This window comes from Zingiber officinale, chromosome 1A (assembly GCF_018446385.1).
Source record: "Zingiber officinale cultivar Zhangliang chromosome 1A, Zo_v1.1, whole genome shotgun sequence".
In the NCBI taxonomy this organism is placed as follows: domain Eukaryota; kingdom Viridiplantae; phylum Streptophyta; class Magnoliopsida; order Zingiberales; family Zingiberaceae; genus Zingiber; species Zingiber officinale.
In genome coordinates, this window is record NC_055987.1 from 98,442,490 (window position 1) to 98,465,826 (window position 23,337).

At 35.5% G+C, this 23,337-nt stretch overlaps 1 protein-coding gene across 1 annotated transcript; it reads right to left on the bottom strand.

The window, feature by feature from the left end:
- Window positions 1-9,029: 9,029 nt before the first annotated feature.
- On the bottom strand, window positions 9,030-21,899 carry LOC122027398 (rRNA-processing protein EFG1-like). Its single transcript, XM_042586352.1, has 8 exons — window positions 21,534-21,899; window positions 19,602-19,731; window positions 19,384-19,511; window positions 17,077-17,215; window positions 16,767-16,878; window positions 10,197-10,260; window positions 9,868-10,101; window positions 9,030-9,293 (listed from the first exon to the last, which is right to left on the bottom strand). Exons 1-8 carry the CDS (start codon window positions 21,684-21,686, stop codon window positions 9,285-9,287), a joined length of 969 nt encoding a protein of 322 aa, XP_042442286.1. The 5' UTR covers window positions 21,687-21,899; the 3' UTR covers window positions 9,030-9,284.
- Between the last annotated feature and the right edge of the window lie 1,438 nt (window positions 21,900-23,337).

A 23,337-nucleotide genomic window follows, 5' to 3' on the forward strand; every position in this document is an offset into this window, starting at 1 on the left:
TTTATTTTAACTTTTCATAAATATTAACATGTAATAAGGAAGAATCGTCAAAAAGGCCTACGTTGGGCCTGATATGGAATCATATCAAAACCAACGTGGGCATGATATCATTCCATATCAGGCCCAATGTGAGCCTTTTTGATGATTCTTATATTTTACATATTAACATCTATAAAAATTCAAAATAAATAATGGATATCATATTTGAACTCCTTGCAACAATAGAAATCCATATGAACTAAAATGAGTACAATCAGAGCTCTATAGGTCTATCAGTAGGTTTTGGTCAAAACCCACTGATGGACCTATAGAGCTCTGATTGTACTCATTTCAGTTCCTATGGATTTCTGATGTTGTAAGGAGTTCAAATATGCTATCAATTATTTATTTTAGCTTCTTCAAATGTATTAAAATGTAATAAACAAGAATTGTTAAAAATATTCATGTTGAACCTGATATGAAATGATATCAGGTCCATATAGTTTTCTATAGTAACTAAATGCCAAGTTCAAAAAGGAAGAATCACATCAACAAAAGTAATGACTAAAAAAATCTCTTCTCCATAGCAATATAGTGGAGTCTATCTTATGTAATTACAGTTTAGAGTCACGTGGACATGATATAATTTAATATCAGGCCCAATGTATGCTTGATATGAATTAGTTTATATTTTAGCTAGTTTTTTTTAATAATATTTCAACATTTGGAGATGCTGAAATATGTAATGGACAGCACCGTTGGACTCCTTGCAACTTCAGAAATCCATAAGAACTGAAATGAGTACAATCGAAGTTCTCTAGGTCCATCAGTGGATTTTGATTGAAACTCACTGATGGACCTAGAGAGCTCCGATTGCACTCATTTCACTACTTATGGATTTCTAATGTCGAATGATATCAGACCCATGTTGGGCCTGATATTATTCCATATCAGGGCCAACGTGGGCAATTTTGACGATTCTTCCTTATTACATGTTAACATCTATGAAAAGCTGAAATAAATAATGAATATCATATTTGAACTCTTGCAACCTCAGAAATCCATAGGAACTGAAATGTGTGCAATCAGAGCTCTCTAGGTCCATCAGTATGTTTTGATCAAAATTCACTGATGGACCTAGAGCGCTCTGTTGCACTCATTTCAGTTCCTATAGATTTCTAAGGTTGCAATGAGTTAAAATATGGTATCCATTATTTATTTCGGCTTTTCATAGATGTTAACATGTAAAATGGAAGAATAGTAAAAAAAGCTCATGTTAGACCAGATATGGAATCAGGTCAGGCCCAACGTGAGTCTGATATCATTCCATATCAATCAGACCCACGTTGGACCTGATATGATTTCATATCAGACTCAACTTGGGATTTTTTGACAATTCTTCCATTTTACATATTAACATCTATGAAAAGTCGAAATAAATAATGTATATGTTGGTTGCTACTCGGAAAACCTAGAGGTTCCACTGTACAAAAATTTTGTACAAAGGTCTGAACCTTTTCCTAGCTACCATGTGTTCTTTTAAATTAAATTTTTGATCGCCTGCGGAACTTAACACGTTTGATCCAAAACTTAATCTATTTGTTCTTTTAGGTTTTGACTTGGATCTCCTGCGGAACTTAACACGTTCGACCCAAGTCTCCTTAAGTTATTAATTCCATTAAATATTAATTTCCATAAAAGGTTCCCAGTACTGACGTGGCGAGGCACATGGCCTTCTTGGATATGGGAGCAACCACCACCGACTAGACAAAACCTTTAATAGAAAGCTAATATTTAATTTCCTAAAATAACTTTAGGTTAACCAAAGAGAACAATCAAATCACAAGGAAAAGAAAGAAAACAAAAGAACACAACATCGAAAAATATATTCGAAATACTAGAACGTAAGCCTCTTGTATTTGGTATTATTTCCATAAATAACTAGCATGATGCGGAAATAAAAATTACTAGTTATACCTTGTAGAAAAACCTCTTGATCTTCTACCGTATTCCTCTTCTAACCTCGGACGTTGTGTGGGCAACGATCTACCGAGATGAGAAACCACCAACCACCTTCTTCTCCTCCAAGCAAGGTTCGGCCACAAAGGAAGAACTTCACCAAAGAAGAAAACCAAAATACTAACCAAGCTCCAAGAGATGCTAGCTTTCTCTCCTTCTTCTTCTTCTTCTCCAAGTAGTATCCGGCCACCACAAGAACTCCAAGAGAGATGAAGTATTCGGCCACCACAAGAGGAAGAGAGAGGATGGCCGGCCACACCAAGGAACAAAAGAGGGAGAGAAAATAATAGAGGTTGTGTCTCATGAAGGCACCCTCACCCCTTCTTTTATATTCCTTGGCCTAGGCAAATTAGGAAATTTAATTACAATAAAATTTTCTCAATTTCCTTGACATGATTTAATTTAGAAAAATAAAATAAATTTTCCAAATCAATCTTCAATGGCCGGCCACATCATTGGAGAACAAATTGGACAAGTTTTAATCAACAATTAAAACTTCCTAATTTGTTTCCGGAAATTTTAAAAAATAAAATTTCTCTTTAAAATCTCTTCATGGTTGATAAAAGGAAATTTCTATAATTTTAATTTTATCAACATGTGAATAATTTTTAAAGAAAAAATAAAACATCTCTCCAATCTACAAATAAGGAAAGAGATCTAATCTCTTTCTTTAATCTTTTGTAGATCTCTTACAAGAGAGATATTTTAATTTTAATTCTCTTTAAATTATATCTTCCACATAATAATAAAAATTAAAATTAAAATCCCCTTTTAATTTAATTTGGCCGGCCCCCACTAGCTTGGGTTCAAGCTAGGGCCGGCCACCCAATAATATACCTAGGCCGGCCCTAGCTTGGTTCCCAAGCTAGCTTGGCCGGCCCCTTATTGGTGGGTATAGAAGGTGGGTATAGGTGGGTATAGAACTCTACAAATAAGAGGCTACGATAGGGACCGAGAGGAGAAATTGGTTTTGGTCTCCCGATAAAATTAAGTGTTCGCCCCGAACACACAACTTAATTTTATCAATGATAATTCATTCCACTAGAGAACTATCATTGAACTACCGCACCAATCCCAAATTACATTTTGGGCTCCTTCTTATTATGAGTGTGTTAGTCTCCTGTGTTTAAGATATCGAATGTCCACTAATTAAGTGAGTTCGACAACTCATTTAATTAATATCTAAGTCCAAGAGTAGTACCACTCAACCTTATCGTCATGTCGGACTAAGTCCACCTGCAGGGTTTAACATGACAATCCTTATGAGCTCCTCTTGAGGACATTATCAACCTAGTATCTCTAGGACATAGTTTCCTTCTATAATCAACAACACACACTATAAGTGATATCATTTCCCAATTTATCGGGCTTGTTGATTTATCGAACTAAATCTCACCCATTGATAAATTAAAGAAATTAATATCAAATATATGTGCTTGTTATTATATTAGGATTAAGAGCATACACTTCCATAATAACCGAGGTCTTTGTTTCTTTATAAAATCAGTATAAAAGAAACGACCTCAAATGGTCCTACTCAATACACTCTGAGTGTACTAGTGTAATTATACAGTCAAGATAAACTGACACCTAATTACACTACGACCTTTTAATGGTTTGTTCCTTTCCATTTTGGTCGTGAGCTACTGTTTATAATTTATAAGGTACTGATAATATCATCTTCTGTATGTGACACCACATACTATATTATCTACAATATAAATTAATTGAACAACTACAACTAAATGTAGAAAATTTGACCAAATGTGATTCTTTATTCATAATTAATGTTTACAAAGCTTAGGCTTTCAGTATACACTCCAACAGTATACATATTTTAACTCATTGCAACCCTAAAAATCCATAGGAACTGAAATCGGTACAATTGGAGCGCTCTAGTTTCATCAGTGAGTTTCGACCGAAACTCACTGATGGACCTAGAGCACTCCGATTGCACCTATTTTAATTTCTATGGATTTCTGAGATTGTAAGGAGTCCAACAGTGCTGCCCATTACATATTTTGACGTCTCCAAATGTTGAAATATTATTAAAAAATCAGCTAAAATATAAACTAATTCATATCAAGCCCACATTGGGCCTGATATTAAATTATATCAAGCCCACGTGACTCTAAACTGTAATTACATAAGATAGACTCCACTATATTACTACGGAGAAGGGATTTTTTTATCCATTGCTTTTGTTGATGTGATTCTTGCTTTTTAAACTTGGCATTTAGTTACTACAGAAAACCATATGGACTTAATATCATTTCATATCAGGCCCAACATGAATACTTTTAACGATTCTTATTTGTCACATTTTAATGCATTTGAAGAAGCTAAAATAAACAATTGATAGCATATTTGAACTCCTTACAACCTTAGAAATCTATAGGAACTGAAATGAGTATAATCAGAACTCTATAGGTCATTTCAGTTCCTATGAATTTCTGAGGTTGTAAGGAGTTCAAATATCCTATCAATTGTTTATTTTATTTTCTTCAAATGTATTAACATGTTATTAAAAAATTAACTAAATCTATATAATGTTATTCATATGTTATGCATGCCTGTAAAAAAGAAAAGAGAGAGAAAAATGGTAGAGAAAAGAAAAATGGTAGAAAAAGTCAAATTGCCAAGAGGGCAAAATAGGAATTGCATTTGAAAAGGTACTCCCTTTGGTAAATAGTAAAGTACGTCTTTTAATAAATTTAAAACTTTAGGTGCGCTGTTTAGTAAATTATCGATTTGAATTTATGTTGAGTTTAGTATAAAAAAAAAAGGCATGCTGATGTTGCAAGATATGGCTTGTGAATGATAGTTTGCAAAGCCTTCTCGATTCAGAAATAGGAGCTATTCAAAATGAGAGAGCCGCAAAACTACTAAATGCACACTCTTGTGGTTCCAAGCCTCAGCACACCAACAAACTCAACAACGAGTTCCAACTCTTCACAATATATTGGAGTTGGAATTGATCTTGTTTTCCAGTTTCATGCTTTCTATGCCTTTTAATACATATTTTTTTTATGCATATTGGTGGTGTCAAAAGTGCTTAGCAGACATTACTTGTCAGTTAGAGTTGAGGAGATTTACACCAATTTGATTGTACTTCTTTTGAACTTATGATATTTATCTTGTAAAGAAATTATTGGTCTATTGTGTTAATAAATTCCAAGCATTTTACTTTTGTAGCTACAATCCAATTTGATGTACTCTTGGCAGAAAATCAATTGAAAGTCGCTTGTGCGTCTCTTTTTTCATGCTAAGTTTCACTTGCATTTGTATTGTGGATTTATTTAATCAATAATAAAATGTTCCACATCTTCCAATAATACTTGACACTAATTAATAAGATGAATTAACAAAATGATAGAGGGCAAAAACAATACTTGACACTAATTCCTTATCCTATCATAATTTCAACACTAACATTATTCAACAGTATCAAACATAATTAACTAGATGAACTAAAATGAAGGGTGCATCCAAATCCAAACTTACAACAGTTACATTACAACACTGACACTATTTAAAACAACTTATCCAGATAAACTAACACCAAAATTAGAATTATGGCTAAGAGAATCAAGTTTAAGTCCATTAATATCCAGATGAACTTCGGTATATTGATTATCCTCATATTATGCCCATGAGTAGCAATGCATTCAATTTCATTTTTGTCGACTGAACTATTATCGGTCGGCACCCACTATTGTCATCCATGTTGCACACATCTATAATATTGTCTCCTAAGATTCTTGGTTGATTTAGAAACACAAACCAATGTATTTCGTTCGCAACCCCTACATGTTACATGTTGACATCTCATATTGTTGATATTGCTAAAACTTGATGATGCCATGAAAAAAATCAGAAAACAAACCCTGAAAAAACAGATAACAGAGCCTTTGAAATAAACAGAAAAAGAGACAACACCTGAAATAAATCTGAGCAAAATAAAATAAAAATAGAAGAAAAAAAAATAGAAAACAAAGATAGAATCAAAACATATAACAGGACCGAAAAATAGACAAAAAAACACAAACATAATAAGAAAACATGAAAGAGACAAGATAGTAATCACTTAAACAAACAAGTAGCAACAGATCTAAAAGCAATTTGAATTATAGGAATCAACACTCTTTTAGGGAGCTAGGAGCTAAATTATAGGAATCAACACTCTTATAACTAGGCAATTTGAATTATAAAGAAAAAAGTAGGTACCAAGAAAGGGAAACACGAACTCCTCAATTTAATCACTTAAAGAGATCCTTCCACCAAGAAGCAATAGATCCAAAAGCAGAGACAAGATAGTAATTGTAAACAAGCATCGACCAAACGCTAATATATTGTTTCAGAACATAAGCAAACAAGTAGGTCAAAGAAAAAAATTCCTCCACGACATAATGTAGGCAGCAAGAGTAGTTCATAGCATGAGTGAATCTAGAATTCAACTCCCAAAATGACAGCTTTGTAAATTCCAAAGAAACAATAACATAATCTGACATTCTTATATCTAGTATATAATGAATTTTTCATGTCCATTCTTATATAATTTCACTCAACCCAAAGATCCTACATTCCTACTTGCTCCAATATGCATCATATTCAACCCAGAAAAAATTATCTCAAGAGACAACTCAAAGACTGGGCACATTAAACACAAATATAGAAAACCTTCGTCGGCTAAACTGTAACCCAAAAATATTTATCACTTAATGGGCTATAATGAGCATAAAATTCAATTCAATACTATAGCTCTCACCTGGTCTGAAGCCCTAAATCAATTGATGCTTGGCTGTGAACGGGAAAAAGCGTCCTTCATATGCTTTTATGCAACCGTGGAGAAATTAGGGTTGACTATGTGGAGGCAATCTTCGATGCTCAACTTGGACGAAATTAGGGTTGAGGGTCGCAACGAGTTAGTTGGGTTCAAAAATTAGCAGCCCTGAAGAAATGTATCCGATGAAATTAGGTTAGGGCAAAAACTCACTCGTCTTTCACAGAGGGAGGTCGGTCGCGGAGGCCGGAGGTCGTCGTCGAGGAAGAAGGAGGTCGTCGTTGCAGAGGAAGAAGGAGGTCGGTCAGAAACAGAGAATGGAGGCTGGAATTGCAGGTCTGAGGAAGAGGAGAAACTCCAAGAAGAAGTCGCGGTAGCAAGGAAGTATAATTTTATGAAGAAGAGAGTGGTGGAGAAAGAGAAGAGTAAAGACAAGTATCATTTACATGCTACTGACTTGGTCTCATCCACGTGGGTCTCCAGTTGGGTCGCGGACACGAGTCGCGGAGAAAAGTAGAGGCAAGTATTATTTAGCATAATAGAATACAATGTTTCACTTTAATCAAAATTATTATATATAGTCACTATTATATTAAAATATTATTTTAGGGGTGTCAATTCGGGTGGGTCGGGTCGGATTGGGTCGGGTTGAGTTTTTTTTTTTTTAACCTAACCCGAACCCGACCCGAACCCGAGTTCAACCCAAAACACCTCAACCCGAACCCGAACCCGACCAACCCGATCAACCCGAATCCGACCCATATAACCCGAAAATCCGATTCAAAACGACTTTTTTGGACTATTTTCCCTATAATTCTTCACTTTTATCTCAATACTCCATCATTATCATACAAACATGATATTAATATACATTAAAACATCTAAATTTTTAAAATAAAATTTGATTTAACCCAAAAAAACCCACAAAATCCTATATTTAAGCCAACCCGGGTCAACCCGAACCCAACCCGACCCAATCCGAAATTTTTTTGCTCTCCAACCCTCCAACCCGAACCCGACCTGAACCCGAACCCGAAAATACCCAACCCGAACCTGATTTTTTTCGGGTCGACTCGGGTTGGGTCGTCGGGTCGGGTTCATTTTTGGCACCCCTAATTATTTACCAACTTATCAAAAATATTTAAACTGTATTAAAACTATTTTAATTTGATTAAAATTAAATTATAATTTTTATAATGACTATTTAATAACTGCTACAACAATTTATTAACTGTTACAGCATTTACTACCTAAATAGTTATTATTACACCGTAAGACTATTCTGTTAGTTATTATGACATTATGAAAACTACTAAGCAGTTAATACAAAATAAAATAAAACAGTTTTAACCGAATTTAAATAATTTTAATTAAATTATTAAAAAATATTTTAATATAATAGTATTATATAATAATTTTGATTAGAATGAAATATTATATTTTATCACATTATCAGTGTTAGTTATAAAATAATTATAGTAAAAATATTCTCGAAATGAAAAATATAATAAAGTGATCATTTGATGATTTTAAAAAAGTGGACGCCCTTTTAATTTGTAAAATGATGATCAAAACATACGACTATGAATGATAAACTAAAATTTCTCTCTAAAACGAATTTCACCTGATTGTTATATCTTTATGCTTAAATTGGATAAATGAAGGAAGATAAATTGTAAATATCTAAATACGTCAATAAATAAACTAAATTAAACAGAATATATCGTATTCAAACTTATTTATTCCTCTAACTTTTATTGAAACTCAATTAGCACCATGGTCCATAGTAATACATTTCCCCCCCATATTACAGATAAGTATAATCTCTAAGCTTTGTTAAGATAAAAAAAAAATAGATAGAAATAGGAAAAGGAATTAACATATATTATTTATATATTTAAATCAAAAACTAAAAAGAAAAATCATATTAAAATTTTAGACAAGAAAAAATAAAAAAGTTAACAAACTTGTCTGATGAAAATTAAGATGTATGGGACTCTTAAGGAACATTTATTCAACAAAATAAACCCCAATTAAAAAAAAAAAGCCTCAGCGTGATCCATAAATTATGCCATCAACTTATTCCACAGAACTTCACCTCTCATACATATAACCAAATGGAAACACAATTTTACATACACAGACTGGATTCAGTGGAGGCTAATTAGAGACCATCTGCTAATTAGAGACCATCTGAATTCAACATGAGGGCTGCAATTTACATAGAACAATGCTGAAAAAATTGTCATACAGTAAGAAAGTTGATCGTTTCATTTACTAATAGCTTGAAGAACCATTCCAAGGAACAAATTGCAAAAGTTTGGAACAGTAAATACAGGGTATGTGAACTATAATACATTGCGAAATAGCTAACCATGATGGAAAGAGAAACATTCTTTTTACCGAGATGTAAAATATTCACCATGCAGTTGGATCGAATAAGTTCCAGTATCAGTGGTTGCGTTGTATGCATCAGCTTCTTTATTCTTTGATAACCAATGCATCATAATGCCTGAAAAGGGAAGAAGACAGGACAGCCCAATTTAGCTTCAACATTTCACAAGTCTAAATGAGTGGACTACAATTAATTTGGTCTTGAGCATTGAGTCAGTGAGTAGGCTTTATTAAGGTCAGTTCTCCCATCTAAGTTAAAAATGATTTATACCTGAGCAACAAATCAATTTGCAAAGGAGCACTTTCTCTTATATTGCATTAGAAGGGGCAACCAGAAGCTTTCTCACAGAAAAATATCTAGTTTATAGGCTATCAAGAGTTACAGTGCAAGCTAATAAAAACTACATACGAACAGATTCTATAACAATAAGAGAGATTTGGTAATATTAGTGAGATTCTATCCAAATGACCCTCACAACAAAGGCAATGAAGCAAGAGGACTGACCATTTTCACCAAACTAACTGTTGTCTGCATTTAAAGAAAAGCATTTCAGGAAACTAACTTCGGATTGGATCCAAAACTATGACTGTATAGTTTCATATATGCCCAAAACTAGACATTGTTTTCCACATTGGACCCTATTTAATGGAGTATGCACAGAATTAGAGATCAAGAAAGAAATAATTCCAACCTGCTTTTTCTTCTTTGGCCTCCTTTTCCGGCATGGTTTACGAGCATCGGAGCCAGAACTCACATTGCTGTTTTGAGATCCCACTCCATTTAGAAATCTAGAACTTTTGGAGGAAGGGCCACAGCTATTTGATGTGTTGCTACATGTAGACATCGCAATGTTTTCAACGGGCTGGTTTCTGCTTGATGGCAATGAACGAGGTGGCGGCATTAGAGCTCGAGCAGATAATAGCCTCTGAACATACAAATTAGATAAATGCATGTCAAATTGGACCTATGTGAAGAAAAAGAGATGAGAAGATGATTCTTGCAGATTCACATGGAAATAACCTGATTCCTTTCATCACTGGACATGCTCGATGTTGCTTTCCCAGAAGTACTTGAAGTTGGTTCTCTGCAAATAAATCAGCAAACCCTCTGGGTCAGTATCAATAGTCATTGTTGGAATAAAGAGCAACTTTCATATAAAACTAACGTGCATCATGGTTTCATTACTCACGAGGCCAGGCCTGTATCAATCAATAGTCATTGTTGGAATAAAGAGCAACTTTCATATAAAACTAACGTGCATCATGGTTTCATTACTCATAAGGGTCTAGATATAATTGACGACCTAACTTTTCATATTAGAACACTACTCTAGGCATAGGTCATGGATGCAGTGGTTTAAGGATTGTCGACAATATTAAATGGATTATTGGCACATTAAATTTTCTGCCTATTAATATATTAACAAGAACAAAAACAACAGTATCAGCTAGGCTAAAGATGTTGGCGCAGCGGAGCTGGCAAGAGGGGGTGAATTATTTGTAAAAATAAAAAGAACCTTTCTCTATTTCCAACTCAGATTAGTAACAATATCACAATTTTAATTAACAGAAATGAACAACTAAATAGAATAAAAGAGGCCAAGAAGTTACTTGATTACAATCTAGGTGATTGTTAATTCAAGATAAATAAACGCACTAAAAATCTCTTTCGTTGAAGGCGGAGAAGCCTCTAACACTCGTTGACAGCTCAGAAAGTATCTAGGAAATGAATACAGAAGTTGTTGCTTATTTCCTAGGTCCAAAGGTCTTTTTATAACCCCTGGAAAAACTTATCCGGAGCTGAAAGGCACCTCCAGCGAGGTGCCAAGGGATATCCCTTGGCAACGGTAACATCAACATGGTCGAAGGCGCCTTCCATAGGGTTGGAGGACACCTTCATATTGTTCATTGAAGGCGCCTTCCAGCCTGGAAGGCACCTTCCACAGCGAGACGTGGAGGCGCCTTCAACTCCCTTTGAAGGCGCCTCCAGCAAGCCACCTTTTGTTCTTCTGCTGCTCCGATAGCCTAGATGATTTCGGCCAACCGGAATAGAGTTCACCCGAACCCATTTTCCGACCTTCTCCTCGAGCAAGCTTCCAATTTGACTTCTCATCCTTTGAACGTCGCGTACTTCCTTCTCGTCCATCGGTGTACTCTTTCGCAGCACCTCGTCCCTTGGATGCACCGAGCCCGTCGGCTCTCTTCCCGTGCTATCTTTCTCGCTAGCTGCGTCTTTCACTCAACTTCTTGTGTTCCTAAGCTCCTGCACACTTAGACACAAGGATCAAAACATAACAGGGCCTAATTTAGTTGATCACATCAAAACTACCACAGGATCCAACAATCTCCCCCTTTTTAATGTGCATCAATCCAAGTTCAAATTAGGGTAAAAACAAACAAATTACAGTAATATAAGTACTGTTAAGAAATTGCAAAACTAAGTTAAGCATTAAAATAAAATGCGAATACGGATTTTGAACACATTAAAATTTTTCAACAAATTCCCTTACTCCCCCTATAATCATATAAAAAAAATAAAAAAAAAGCAACATAAAAAAGGTAAAAAATGTGAAAATTATTTTTAGGGGTACTTCAAGATTCTAAAGTTTAAGTTTAAGAGCTTCAAAATTAATTTAAAATTTTCATAAAGACTTACTTTGAAAAAACTTTAACTTGTTAAAAGATTATAACAATTAACAGTTAGTCAATTAAACATTTATTTCAATAATCGACTTATAGGCTGTGGCGAGGCACTAGGCCTTCTTGAATATTGTAGCAACAACCACTTTCTTAGACAAAGTCTTTTAAAAAAATTAATATTTAATTTCCTTTCTCACATTTAATCCTTTTAAAAAGAATTTTACTCTAAGTATATTTTTAGAATCCAATATAAGTTCCTACCTTGGGTTAATTAAAAATTTGGAGGTACATAATTTTTAGGAATATTCCTAATTTGGCCCTGGTGATATCTAATATACCAGTTTAGTCTACCATACTTTCTCGATTTTGGTTTTTGACAATTATTCAAATTCAAGCATGCATGGTCATTTTTCAATTTTTCGATTTCTATCTTCAATTTTTCGTTTTCTAATTTTAGATTATCATACAATTCTAGTGGGCATGTATTAGCTAATTGTCTTTTTAAATCAATACTTTCTTTTTCTAATTTGTACAAATTTTTAAAAAGTATTTTGATAAAATTAAAAGACTGCTCGGGAGATAGTGCACGTACCTTCATCGCAGCTTTCTTTTGATGATCTTCCCCCTTCATTGATGCTCATTTCTGAGCTGCTTTCATCTTCTGTTTGATGGTTTGCCATTAGTGTTGGATCAAGAAGTGCTAGAGGGGGGGGGGGGGGGGAATAGTGCTCGTGGTTTTTTCAGGTTTCGGATTCGTAAAACTATCGAGTTAAAACAGCGGAAATAAAAGATAACAAACGCGAACACAAGTATTTACTTGGTTGGGAGCCTGTGGCGACTCCTACTCCAAGGCCCGCGATCGTTGATCGCTTTCGATGGGCAACAACTATAATATCGAAAAATATTACAACTGAAGTACAATAAGGATTACAATAAAATAAACTGAAATATAATACCGACAACAAAAGATTGAAGAATCGCAGCTCCGGGTCGTTGGTAACTTGTCGTAGCACTTCTGGGTCGTTTTGTTAGCAGCACACAGGAGAAAGGTCGCTTGAGAATGATTGTTTCAACCTGCTGCTCGAATACCCCTTTTAAACAGTGCTGGAGGCGCCTCAAAGCCATTCCGAGGCACCTCAAAGCAGCCGAGTCAGCCGCGTGGATCAACGCTGAAATCTTCTCCTCTGATCCACTTGAAGGCGCCTCCAAACTGGTCCAAGGCGCCTCTAAGCTGCGGTCCAAGGCGCCTCCAGCTCTGCCGCGCAGACTTCAGCTCCTTTGCACCCGAGGCGCCTCCAAGCTTCATGGAGGCGCCTCGGACACTGTTCATCCGAAGCTGGCCTTCCTCATTTGTCCCTACAAAGCATGTTAGTTCACAAAACACACACATACCCTGCAAGACAAAGTTAGCACACATAAAATATAGTAAAAGCAGTATTTGACAGTCGTCGGACTGTCCGGGTATGACTTCGGATCTCCGACCGGAAACCCTAGGTCGACCCAACGCCTACTGTTCCCTCTACGTGGAACGCGTCCTCACCTACTCCCCTCAAAAGAGATTACCTTATGTCAGTCCGGTCCTCCAGACCAATTGGACTTTCTGCCTAGGGTTATCACCCCCTAGGACCTAGGGTTACCGCCCCCTAGGGTTTTTCTCCATCTAGGGTTACCACCCCCTAGGACCTAAGGTTACCCCCCCCCACCCCCTTTTAAGATTTTCCTTCACCTAGGGTTACCGCCCCTTAGGGTTGTCCTTCACCTAGGGTTACCGCCCCCTAGGACCTAAGGTTACCACCCCTTAGGATTTTCACCTGCCTAACCGCAGTTAGGACTTTCCTGAAACACTTATTCAAGTACGTTAGACAACAATTAATCTTAACTTTGAACTCTTTGCCATTATCAAAACTCGAGTTCGATCGTCGGATGCTTCCTGCACCAACAATTAGGGCTAGTCCAGAGAAGGCCTCGATCTCTGACTCAGAGGATGATGATTCATCCCATGTGACTTTAAAGTTATTGTGTTTTGGTTTGTTGCCCTTGTCTTTCTCCTTCTTCTTTAGCTTAGGGCATTCATCCTTCATGTGCCCTTCTTCGTTGCAGTTGTAGCATCGGACCTTCCTCTTGTTTCGATAATCCTTTTTCGTCTGCAATTTAAACTTATTAGATCGAATAAACTTATTAAATTTCCTTACCATTAAAGTCATTTCGTCTTTCATCAATTGACTCTTCAGAGTCTGGATCATCCGTTCTTGCCTTTAGGGCAATGTTCTGACTCGGTCCCTTTCTTTGTCCTGCACATTGAGATTCGTGTAATTCAAAAGTGGAGAAAATATTTTCTAAAGTACTCACCTCGAGATCTTTAGAGATATAGTAGGAGTCTACTATAGATGTCCATTCCAGTATTCTCAGGAACGCATTTAAAACATATCTTAGCGTGTCTCGATTAGTTACCGTTTCTCCGAGGTTCGTTAAGCCAGTAATTAGCTCCTTAATTCTTTCATGTAGTTGAGCAACCGATTCGCTTTCTTCCATTCGGATATTGCTTATTTGGTTTCGGAGTAGGTCCCATTTTGCGAGTTTGTCTTCGGACGTACCTTCGTATAGTTCCAGGAACTTCTCCCAAAGTTCCTTTGCTGATTCATAGGTGCCGATTCTGTTGACTTCTTGCGGAGGTAGCACACTCAGTAGATGGAATTCGGTTCGTCCATTTGCCACGAAATCTACTTGCTCCTTTTTGGTCCATTGATACTCCTCTTGATACTCCTCTTTTTCTTTCGATGCTACAAATCCATATTTTAATATTAACAATAATTCAAAATAGATTTTAAAAAATGCCTCCATGCGTTTCTTCCAAGACGCAAATTCTCCCTCAAACTTTGGTGGGTAAATTGTCGATCCGACCATCGTTTCGATGCTTCAGTAGGCGGTTGGGCTCTGATACCACTTGTTGGCGTAGCGGGGCCGGCAAGAGGGGGTGAATTGTCTGTAAAAATAAAAAGAACCTTTCTCTATTTCCAACTCAGATTAGTAGCAATATCACAATTTTAATTAACAGAAATGAACAACTAAATACAATAAAAGAGACCAAGAAGTTACTTGGTTACAATCTAGGTGGTTGTTAATTCAAGACAAATAAACGCACTAAAAATTTCCTTCGTTGAAGGCGGAGAAGTCTCTAACACTCGTTGACAGCTCAGAAAGTATCTAGGAAATGAATACAGAAGTTGTTACTTATTTCCTAGGTCAAGGATCTTTCTATAGCCCTTGGGAAAACTTATCCGGAGTTGGAAGGCGTCTCTAGCGAGGTGCCAAGGGATAAAACTTTATCCCTTGGCAACGGTAACATCAACATGGTCAAAGGCGCCTTCCATAGGGTTGGAAGACACCTTCGTATTGTTCATTGAAGGCGCCTTCCACAGCGAGACACGGAGGCACCTTCAACTCCCTTTGAAGGCGCCTCCAGCAGCACTTACAACCACCTTTTGCTTTTCTGCTGGTCCAATAGCCTGGGTGATTTCGGCCAATCGGAATAGGGCTAACCCGAACCTATTTTCCGGTCTTCTCCTCGAGCAGGTTTCCGATCCGGCTTCTCGTCCCTCAAACATCGCGCACGTCCATCTCGTCCACCAGTATACTCTTCCGCAGCACCTCGACCCTTAGATGCACCGAGCCCGTCGGCTCTCTTCCCGTTCCATCCTTCTCGCTAGCTACGTCTTCTACTCGATTTCCTATGTTCCTAAGCTCCTGCACACTTAGACACAAGGATCAAAACATAACAAGATCTAACTTAACTTGGTTGACCACAGCAAAACTACAACGGGGTCCAACAAAAGATACTGACAATAGCACCTGCAAATCTTCACTGGACGGATGCACCAAAGCTCGAAAATTTTCAAGGTCTAGCTCAAGAAGCAAACTTATCAATTTTAAAGTCCTTTTTTTTTTATTTTATCCACATGTGGTGATCTGATGCCAATTATACTAAGTGATATAAGCCCAAGAGGTGCCCAGGGATGAGGTCTATTGAAAGGTCGCCAGCTAATGTCATTTGTATTCAAACTATTCGCACATTCAAATAGGAAGATGAACTCCATTTATGTGTCATATAGAAGCATTTGCTGCTTCTATGTATAAACATGTGGCTTACATATACCTGCTTCCATATAGCCAGTTTGAAAAATTCTGCATGAGAAATTAGAAAGTGGACACCAAAGCTGAATTTGTTCAGCAGATTCAGAAAATTAAGTTGGTTCTTGCGAAAAAAACACTATCTTCAATGCTTTCCAGCAATAGGAACATGAAGACAAGAAGAATCCATAATGGCCAAAAAAATTCACGACCATCTATGAAGACTAGCTTTTGGCTTATGGTTTACATATGGTCAAAAAAATTTCACTACCATCTACGAAGACTAGCTTTTGGCTTATGGTTTACATATGGTTATTCAATTTGTAAGTGACTGAAAACACTACAAAACTACCCAGCTCACGTACATGCTCTTATTATTCTCCCTAGCAGTTTCACCAGAATGCCCATTTATTTCGTTCCACATAGCAAACTCTTTATAAAGCCTTGACTAAAATATGATAAGGCTACTAAAATTAGCATATACAGACATATCTTAAAGGAGGGTTCAGGTTATTTAGATGCTTATTAGTAGACAATCAAAAAACAAGATCTTATTCTCCCAAACATGAAGTAATATCCAATGATCCTCAGAAGCAAAGTTGAGTTAAACAAGAGATAATACAACAATAACAGGTTGGCAGGGTGAAATATAATCTCATAAGAAAAAAACCTTTTGCAATTGTTTAAACAGTAGTTTTGTCACAAAACTATAAAAGAAAAACTCTTATCGAATGTAACAGTCTTTCAACAAAGAGACAATCTTACATCAATCACTAAAAATCATTAACTTACAACTAACTCATTCTTTAATGAAATAACATACCTAATACTTCTATCTGTCCATTCATCATCTGCTTCTGCCTCATCAGTGGAACTTCCACTCAAGAAAAAGTCATCCTCACTCCCATCTAAAGCATCATCATCACTTGCTGTTTCTGCTAAATCAATATGACTACATTGAAATTTTAGCATAAAACAAGTACCAAACACCAAGTGATGGATGCATAAAAATATTTGTTTATATACTTTCTATTTGGTGTCATGAAAAATGCTAAAATCAAGTGGAACAAGTTGCAAATGGTTTGTAAACTGTGGGCAAATATTGAATAACTTGAAAGGAAGAATATTATAACCTTCTAAATCCATTCCACTTGCCGCAGCAGCTATAAGATTAGCTTTCACCTGTTGACGCAATTTATTTCTCTTATCTACAATTGCTGGATTATCACCGCCAACAAACAGTGAAACATATTTTTCAGTCTTCGGGAAGAACTGTATCAACAAGGGGAATAAGTCAGATGCCACTTTGAAAAAATTTCAGTGTTCAGCATCTCAAATACACCAACAATAAAAACAACATTCAGTACAGATCAGATGACATGTCGATATGTATATCTAAAAGCAATGCCCACCATGTCTTTCTATATCATTGCACACCTGCAATGCATTTTGAGAACATTCTTAATAGCTAATAATATGATGACGTGGGCATCTTTTAAGCCACCTATGCATTTATAAACAAATTAAGATCTATCGAGTGTCATTTAGAAAGAGTTAAAACTTTCTTAAAATGAAAGTATATATGACCATGAATAACATTAAATAATTGTAAATTAATAATATGCATAAGCTTTCTTTAATAACTAATAAACTTATTCCTATTTAGGCATTTAATCTCATTGTTTAATAAGTTTTTCTTAGCTGACAATATTCACATAATTGTGAACATTACTTAGACGAAGCTTTTACATAACCTGTTTTTACTTGGGTTGCATGAACTCTTAATCTGCTATTCCATCCTTAGTGTTGACGTTGAAAAAATTTAAAATTTCAAGACTGCCGTAAATAGAAGGCAGGTCAACTTAGATGAGAACCACACCTAAAAAAAGTCGAAATTGCATGATTTCAACACAATTTGTGACTTAAGTAAGTTGTCACAAGTTCACAACTTATTTTGACTAGTGCACACTTGAGAATAACTCAAAATAGTCTCTAGGTTCAAATCAATTTTTAAAATATTCAAAACTTTGGCATGACCCAAAACCGCCAATGTCGGTCTCAAGCCCTGATGAAAAAGGTTGAGAGTTACTTTAGGTTGTCGGTCAATGTCAAAGAGAGACGAATGTTCTATGAATGAATCTATCAATCTATTGTGCTAATGTTAGGTTGTGCTAATTTTATAGGAATATTAATTATCTTAGATTTGAAACATAGAATTTTGCGTGTGAGAACAATTGGTATTCATATAAAATTTGTTCTTATCCAACCTATACTGTGAGAACTCTCGCATATTTAACATTACACTCAAGTTCTCATCGAGATATATCAGTTCTTACCAGGACCATGCAATCAAATCTTACAACGCGCCTTCCGAGGAACAACGTAACGTTAGCACAATAATTTGATGGATCCATTCATAGAACATTCACTTGTCTTTGATGTTGGCTAACAACCTAACGCAACTCTCAACCTTTTTCGCCCGGACTTAAGATCGGCATTGGCGGTTTTGGAACCATCGATATAGACACAATAAGAGCATAAGAAAAATATTCCGTATGGACACAATTTTGTAATATTTTGAGATGACCATGGCACAAGCAAGACCATATTAACCTAACATTAGAGTTGTAATAAATTTTATTACTATTATTATTATTCTCATCAAGTTTCTTCTATTTAAAAACCTTAGTATATTTTAACTTGATTATTATGATTGTTATTGTGCAATTCACATTAAATAAAAATTATTTAATTGACTTTTGGATAGTTTCTTTTATTTATTCTATTAGTATATCAAGATTTTCTAATAGTTAATAGAATATTACTTAATTCTAGCCACAGTTATTTTATTTATTTTAAGCACCAACAAACTTTTAATACTATTTGATTAATTAGAATTATTTATCTTTAAGCATTCAAAATTAAAATCTTATATTTTTTGAATTTAAATATTATTTAAAAATTTTAAATTTGAAAGATTAGGTAAAACAAGTATGTGGAAAGAAAAATAGTAGTATACTTAAGAATTTATGAATAGAAATGCTAAAGCAATTTAATAAATTTTGAACTTTCAATTAAAAAACTCAAATGGGGACTTAATTTTTAAAATTATTTCATTTTAGATAAATAAAATTTAAAAAATACAATAAAATTTATCGTTAAATCATATTTTTATTAATTAAAAATTAGATATTATTAGAGATGGGTTTGAATTTATTATTCCAAAGATAGAATATATTAATATTTTATTAAGTATGTTTAGTTGTACCATATTTAGCAAAAAAAGACAAACCAAAAACTGAAAATAATTAACTTTACTTTTAATAAATCAAATATTTGTTTATATAACTCATTCTATTTTATAAATTTTGCACAATATGCGGGAAAAAAAAATAAGAACCTTCGTATATTTAGATTGACAAAGGGAAAACTGAACTCACACGAACATAATTTAGATCCTCCTTTAGTTTTGAAAGCTGATCCAGAATTCTTTCATCTGAGGCATGATCAGATGATGTGCGTTGTCGTTTCTCAAGCCTTCTTATCATCCTTTCAACCCTTCTCCTCTCTAATTAAAAACCACAGAAAGATAAACAGAAATGATAAGCCAAATGTGATCCTACAAATTACAATAGTTTTTAGTTTGAGACAAATATACCAAAGAATTTTATTTTTTTGTCCCTCAAACGTATCTTATGTTCCAGTTCCAAGCGTGCCTGAAGCTCCTGTTGCTGCTTTAGCTCTTCAAGCTTCTTTTCTTGAGCCTTCCTGACTTCATCATGCAAGTCCTATATATGTCCAATGTGTTAAAAGACTCACCAAGCAAGCAAAGATGTTCATAGATTTAGTGAAGGAATATATTACACATAGGAAATCAACTCAATGCCATAGCTTCATTACAAAGTTCAATTTAAAAATACAAAAAATAATCACCCAACAAACAAAAATTCATAAGAGATATTTATACAAAAAGAATGATATTAATTGTGAATCAAGTCAAATAGTATTTTACTTCCAAAGAAAAGAGTATTACCGTTAATTCAATAATTGAATGTTTCTTCAATCAGATATGCACAGCGCTCTAAATGGTGGTTGAGGCAGCCGCCTAGGCGGGAGGCATGCATCCACCGCATCGCCTTTGCCTGAGGCGGTGCTTTAGGTGGTAACTCACCTCCTTTTGCCATGGCCATCGCTATCACCATCGCCGCCATTTCGCCACTACGATGCATCCGGACGCGTTCTACAAGCCCGGAAGCGTCACTCAAGTCTGGCAATGGGCCTGAAAGCGTCGCTCAAGCCCTGTGACACATCTAGATGTGTCGCGTGAGCCCGGATGTGTTGCCTGAGCCCCGGCAACGGGCCCGAAGGCGTCGCCCGGCCCTGGGATGGGCACAGATGAGTTGCCCGGGCCCAGCAATGGGCACGGACACATCGCTAGAGCCCGACGATGGGCACGGACGGTCGCTCGGGCCCTACGACTCATCCAAACTCGTCGTGCGATCCCGACGGCACATCGGGCTCGTCACTCGACCGAAGCAGGTACATGGGTAAGTTGTATGTTATGATTTAATTAAATAAATTTAGATTAATAATTTTAATCAACTCCCAACTATGATTGGGATAACTTAAATAGACTTAATTAAAACCTAATAAAATTATCCCATTATATATATATATATATATAGATTAAATTTTTAATTAATATATTTTATTAAAATTAAATATTATAAAGAATAATGATTATTTATAATATTATGTAGAAAAAATAGTTAGAAAAATTCAACCGCCTAGGTGGTCGAGGCGGTAGGTGGTAGGCTGTCACTGACTGCCCTGTCACCGTCTATCCTCATTTACAACAATGGATCTGCATCGTTTTGTTCCATGAATGTGATTGCATGACTATACACTGAATATGTGTTTCCATAAATCTCCACGATAAGTTACACATTTGAGAAGATTAATGTGGCAATGAAGTAGACCATCAGGGGCCAGGGACTTACAAATAAAAATGGAAAAAGAAATTTTCAAACACTTAAAGATAAAAAGAAACAACTACACAACTTCTTTGAGCAAATATGGAGAATAAAATACAACAGCATTGTCTAGAAATCTAAAAATTATAAATAGAATAGAAACAGTCATATGACATTGGCGTTATACAATTTAGATGAAGTATTTGCTATCAATAAAAGGGTGAGATCAATATAGCATATAGTGCTGTCACAACAAAGTAAAATTACGAAGTATTAGAAAGAAGACCACTACAAATCAAGCCGCAAGGCATTGCCTTGGAAATAAAAAGAAGCAAATGTTTTTAATAATGAAATTCAATGACGGTCATCATCCGACTAGGACAGATGGTCCTTGACATCATTTTCAACTACTATCTTCTTTCAGAAAGATAATTTCCATATAAAGTTTTTCTAATTGTTTCCAGTATGAAATGCTGCGACGTTATCCTTCAACTCCGAGCTAATTAAAGCCCAAAATTTGCCTAAAACCTAATCTAGGAAAGCACCGCACGAACAAGCACGAAATTAAATGGTGCAATGCTACCGTTTTAGTTAAATGGACGTTGAGACCTGAGTACCTTACGAAGAAAGCGTTCAACGGAACGGATCTGATTTTTGATGGAGACGCGTTTCAACTTGTTGCGCCTCTTATCCAGCCCCATCCCCTTGGAGCGGCGGTCAAGGGGTCTCCTCTCAGCGATCCGACGCCTGGCGTAGCCGCCATGAGCCATTCCCGATGATTTACAGCCTGCCGGAGCTAGATCGGCATCGCCGGGAAGCCCGGATCTTGGAATAAGATGGAATAGAAGTAGAATTCGCGATTGAAAGCAGTAAATCCTCCCCTTCGGTTCCTAGGGTTCCTTTCGCCGGGCGAAGCGGGAGAGAACCCTCTACGTAACCTTCGCGCTCCAATCTTCATCGATGCTGAACGAGCCTAATAAGTAGGATGAGTCCAAAAAGAAAGGGCTCAATAAAGTTCCGTGGCAGGTGAGCCACGTTACCAGATGAACGGGAAAAAAAGGCCCGTTTGAGCCGGTCGATCCCAACACAACTTACAAATTTGTTTCATTTTACTCTAAAATGTTTAATATATTATACTGCACCCCTAGATTCTTCCATAAAAATAGATAGAAATAAAAAGTACTAAATCATCAAAAGAGCATATTTAAAAAAAATAAATCACAAGGACAATTAAATATTTTGTAAAAAAATACTTTTATTTCAATGCTAAATCGATAGCTCATTAGAAGGACGGATTAGAAATTTAATTTGAAAAAGTCATATATTAAGTAACTAAAATAATTATTATATATTATATATTATATATAACTTTTAATAATAAAAATATAATAATTTAAAAAATAAACAGAATACTCAAAATATTAATATTATTAAAATAAGAAAGTTAAAAGTTTTTAAAAAGATATTATCCAACCAAATGTCAAATACAATTTTCTAACTAAAAAAAATTCAACGCTCTTTCAAATATCAAATTTCTCTTTCAATATATATCATTAATGTGTCTGAAAAAAACACATCCCCTATTTTATATAAAGTTTTGTTTTCATGATATTTATAGTAGTAGAAGTGGAAATCGAAAGAGTAAGCACATGTATGATCACTCTAAAAATAAGGTTGTATGTAACAAATTTATTAATCTTCACCAATTATTGACATAACTCTGAAATAGTTGAAAGATTTTTGTAATCAGACCTTTGACTACATTATATTAGTAATGCTTCAATTACATCTCCAATTATTTTTTTTCAACTCTTATAAAATCTTATGCATAAAGTTTTTCAACTAATTTACATATATCCACAACTCTAAAAGATTCCATCACATTTTGAGGATTTAAGGCATTACTAAGAATAAGCAATTTCATAGCATCATCACTAAAGCATCTATTAATTTCTTATAACTGTGAATCTATCCAAGCATAAAAAGAGGTCTATCTGATAATGATGCTCAATGGTGAAATTGTCTTGATGATGACATACTCGACCTCGTCTATAATATACAGAGCACTGAAATCAAGAATTTTAATATTTCAAAGTTCACAAAAAGATTTCACTTTTACAAGTAACTCATCCCACTTATCATCCCTCATCTGTTGTACTGAACCATGTTGACTTGTGTGCGAGCATGACTTGCGCGTGCCTAAACCCTGAACCCTAAACCTTTTTTGCTTCTTGTGTAACAGATGCATTAAAGAAAGATTAATGTAGCCAAGTGAAATATTGGCGTTTCATAGCTAGCGAATAATGACGCTACGCTTTGGTCTCGAGCTCCTATATAAGGAGGCTACGACCACATGCAAAAGGTTACACACGTGAAGAGCTAAAGCTCTCCACCTACATTCCCCTCCTCCTCTGTTGTGCA

Bases quoted from the DNA above. Each gene is read 5' to 3' on its own strand.
- LOC122027398 (XM_042586352.1), bottom strand. From the start codon at position 21,686: ATGGCTCATGGCGGCTACGCCAGGCGTCGGATCGCTGAGAGGAGACCC. The intron at 19,512-19,601 runs GTATATTTGTCT...GTTTTTAATTAG, and splicing joins CAAAAAAATAAAATTCTTTG to AGAGGAGAAGGGTTGAAAGG. The intron at 10,102-10,196 runs GTTATTTCCATG...TTGTATGTTCAG, and splicing joins CCAGTGATGAAAGGAATCAG to AGGCTATTATCTGCTCGAGC.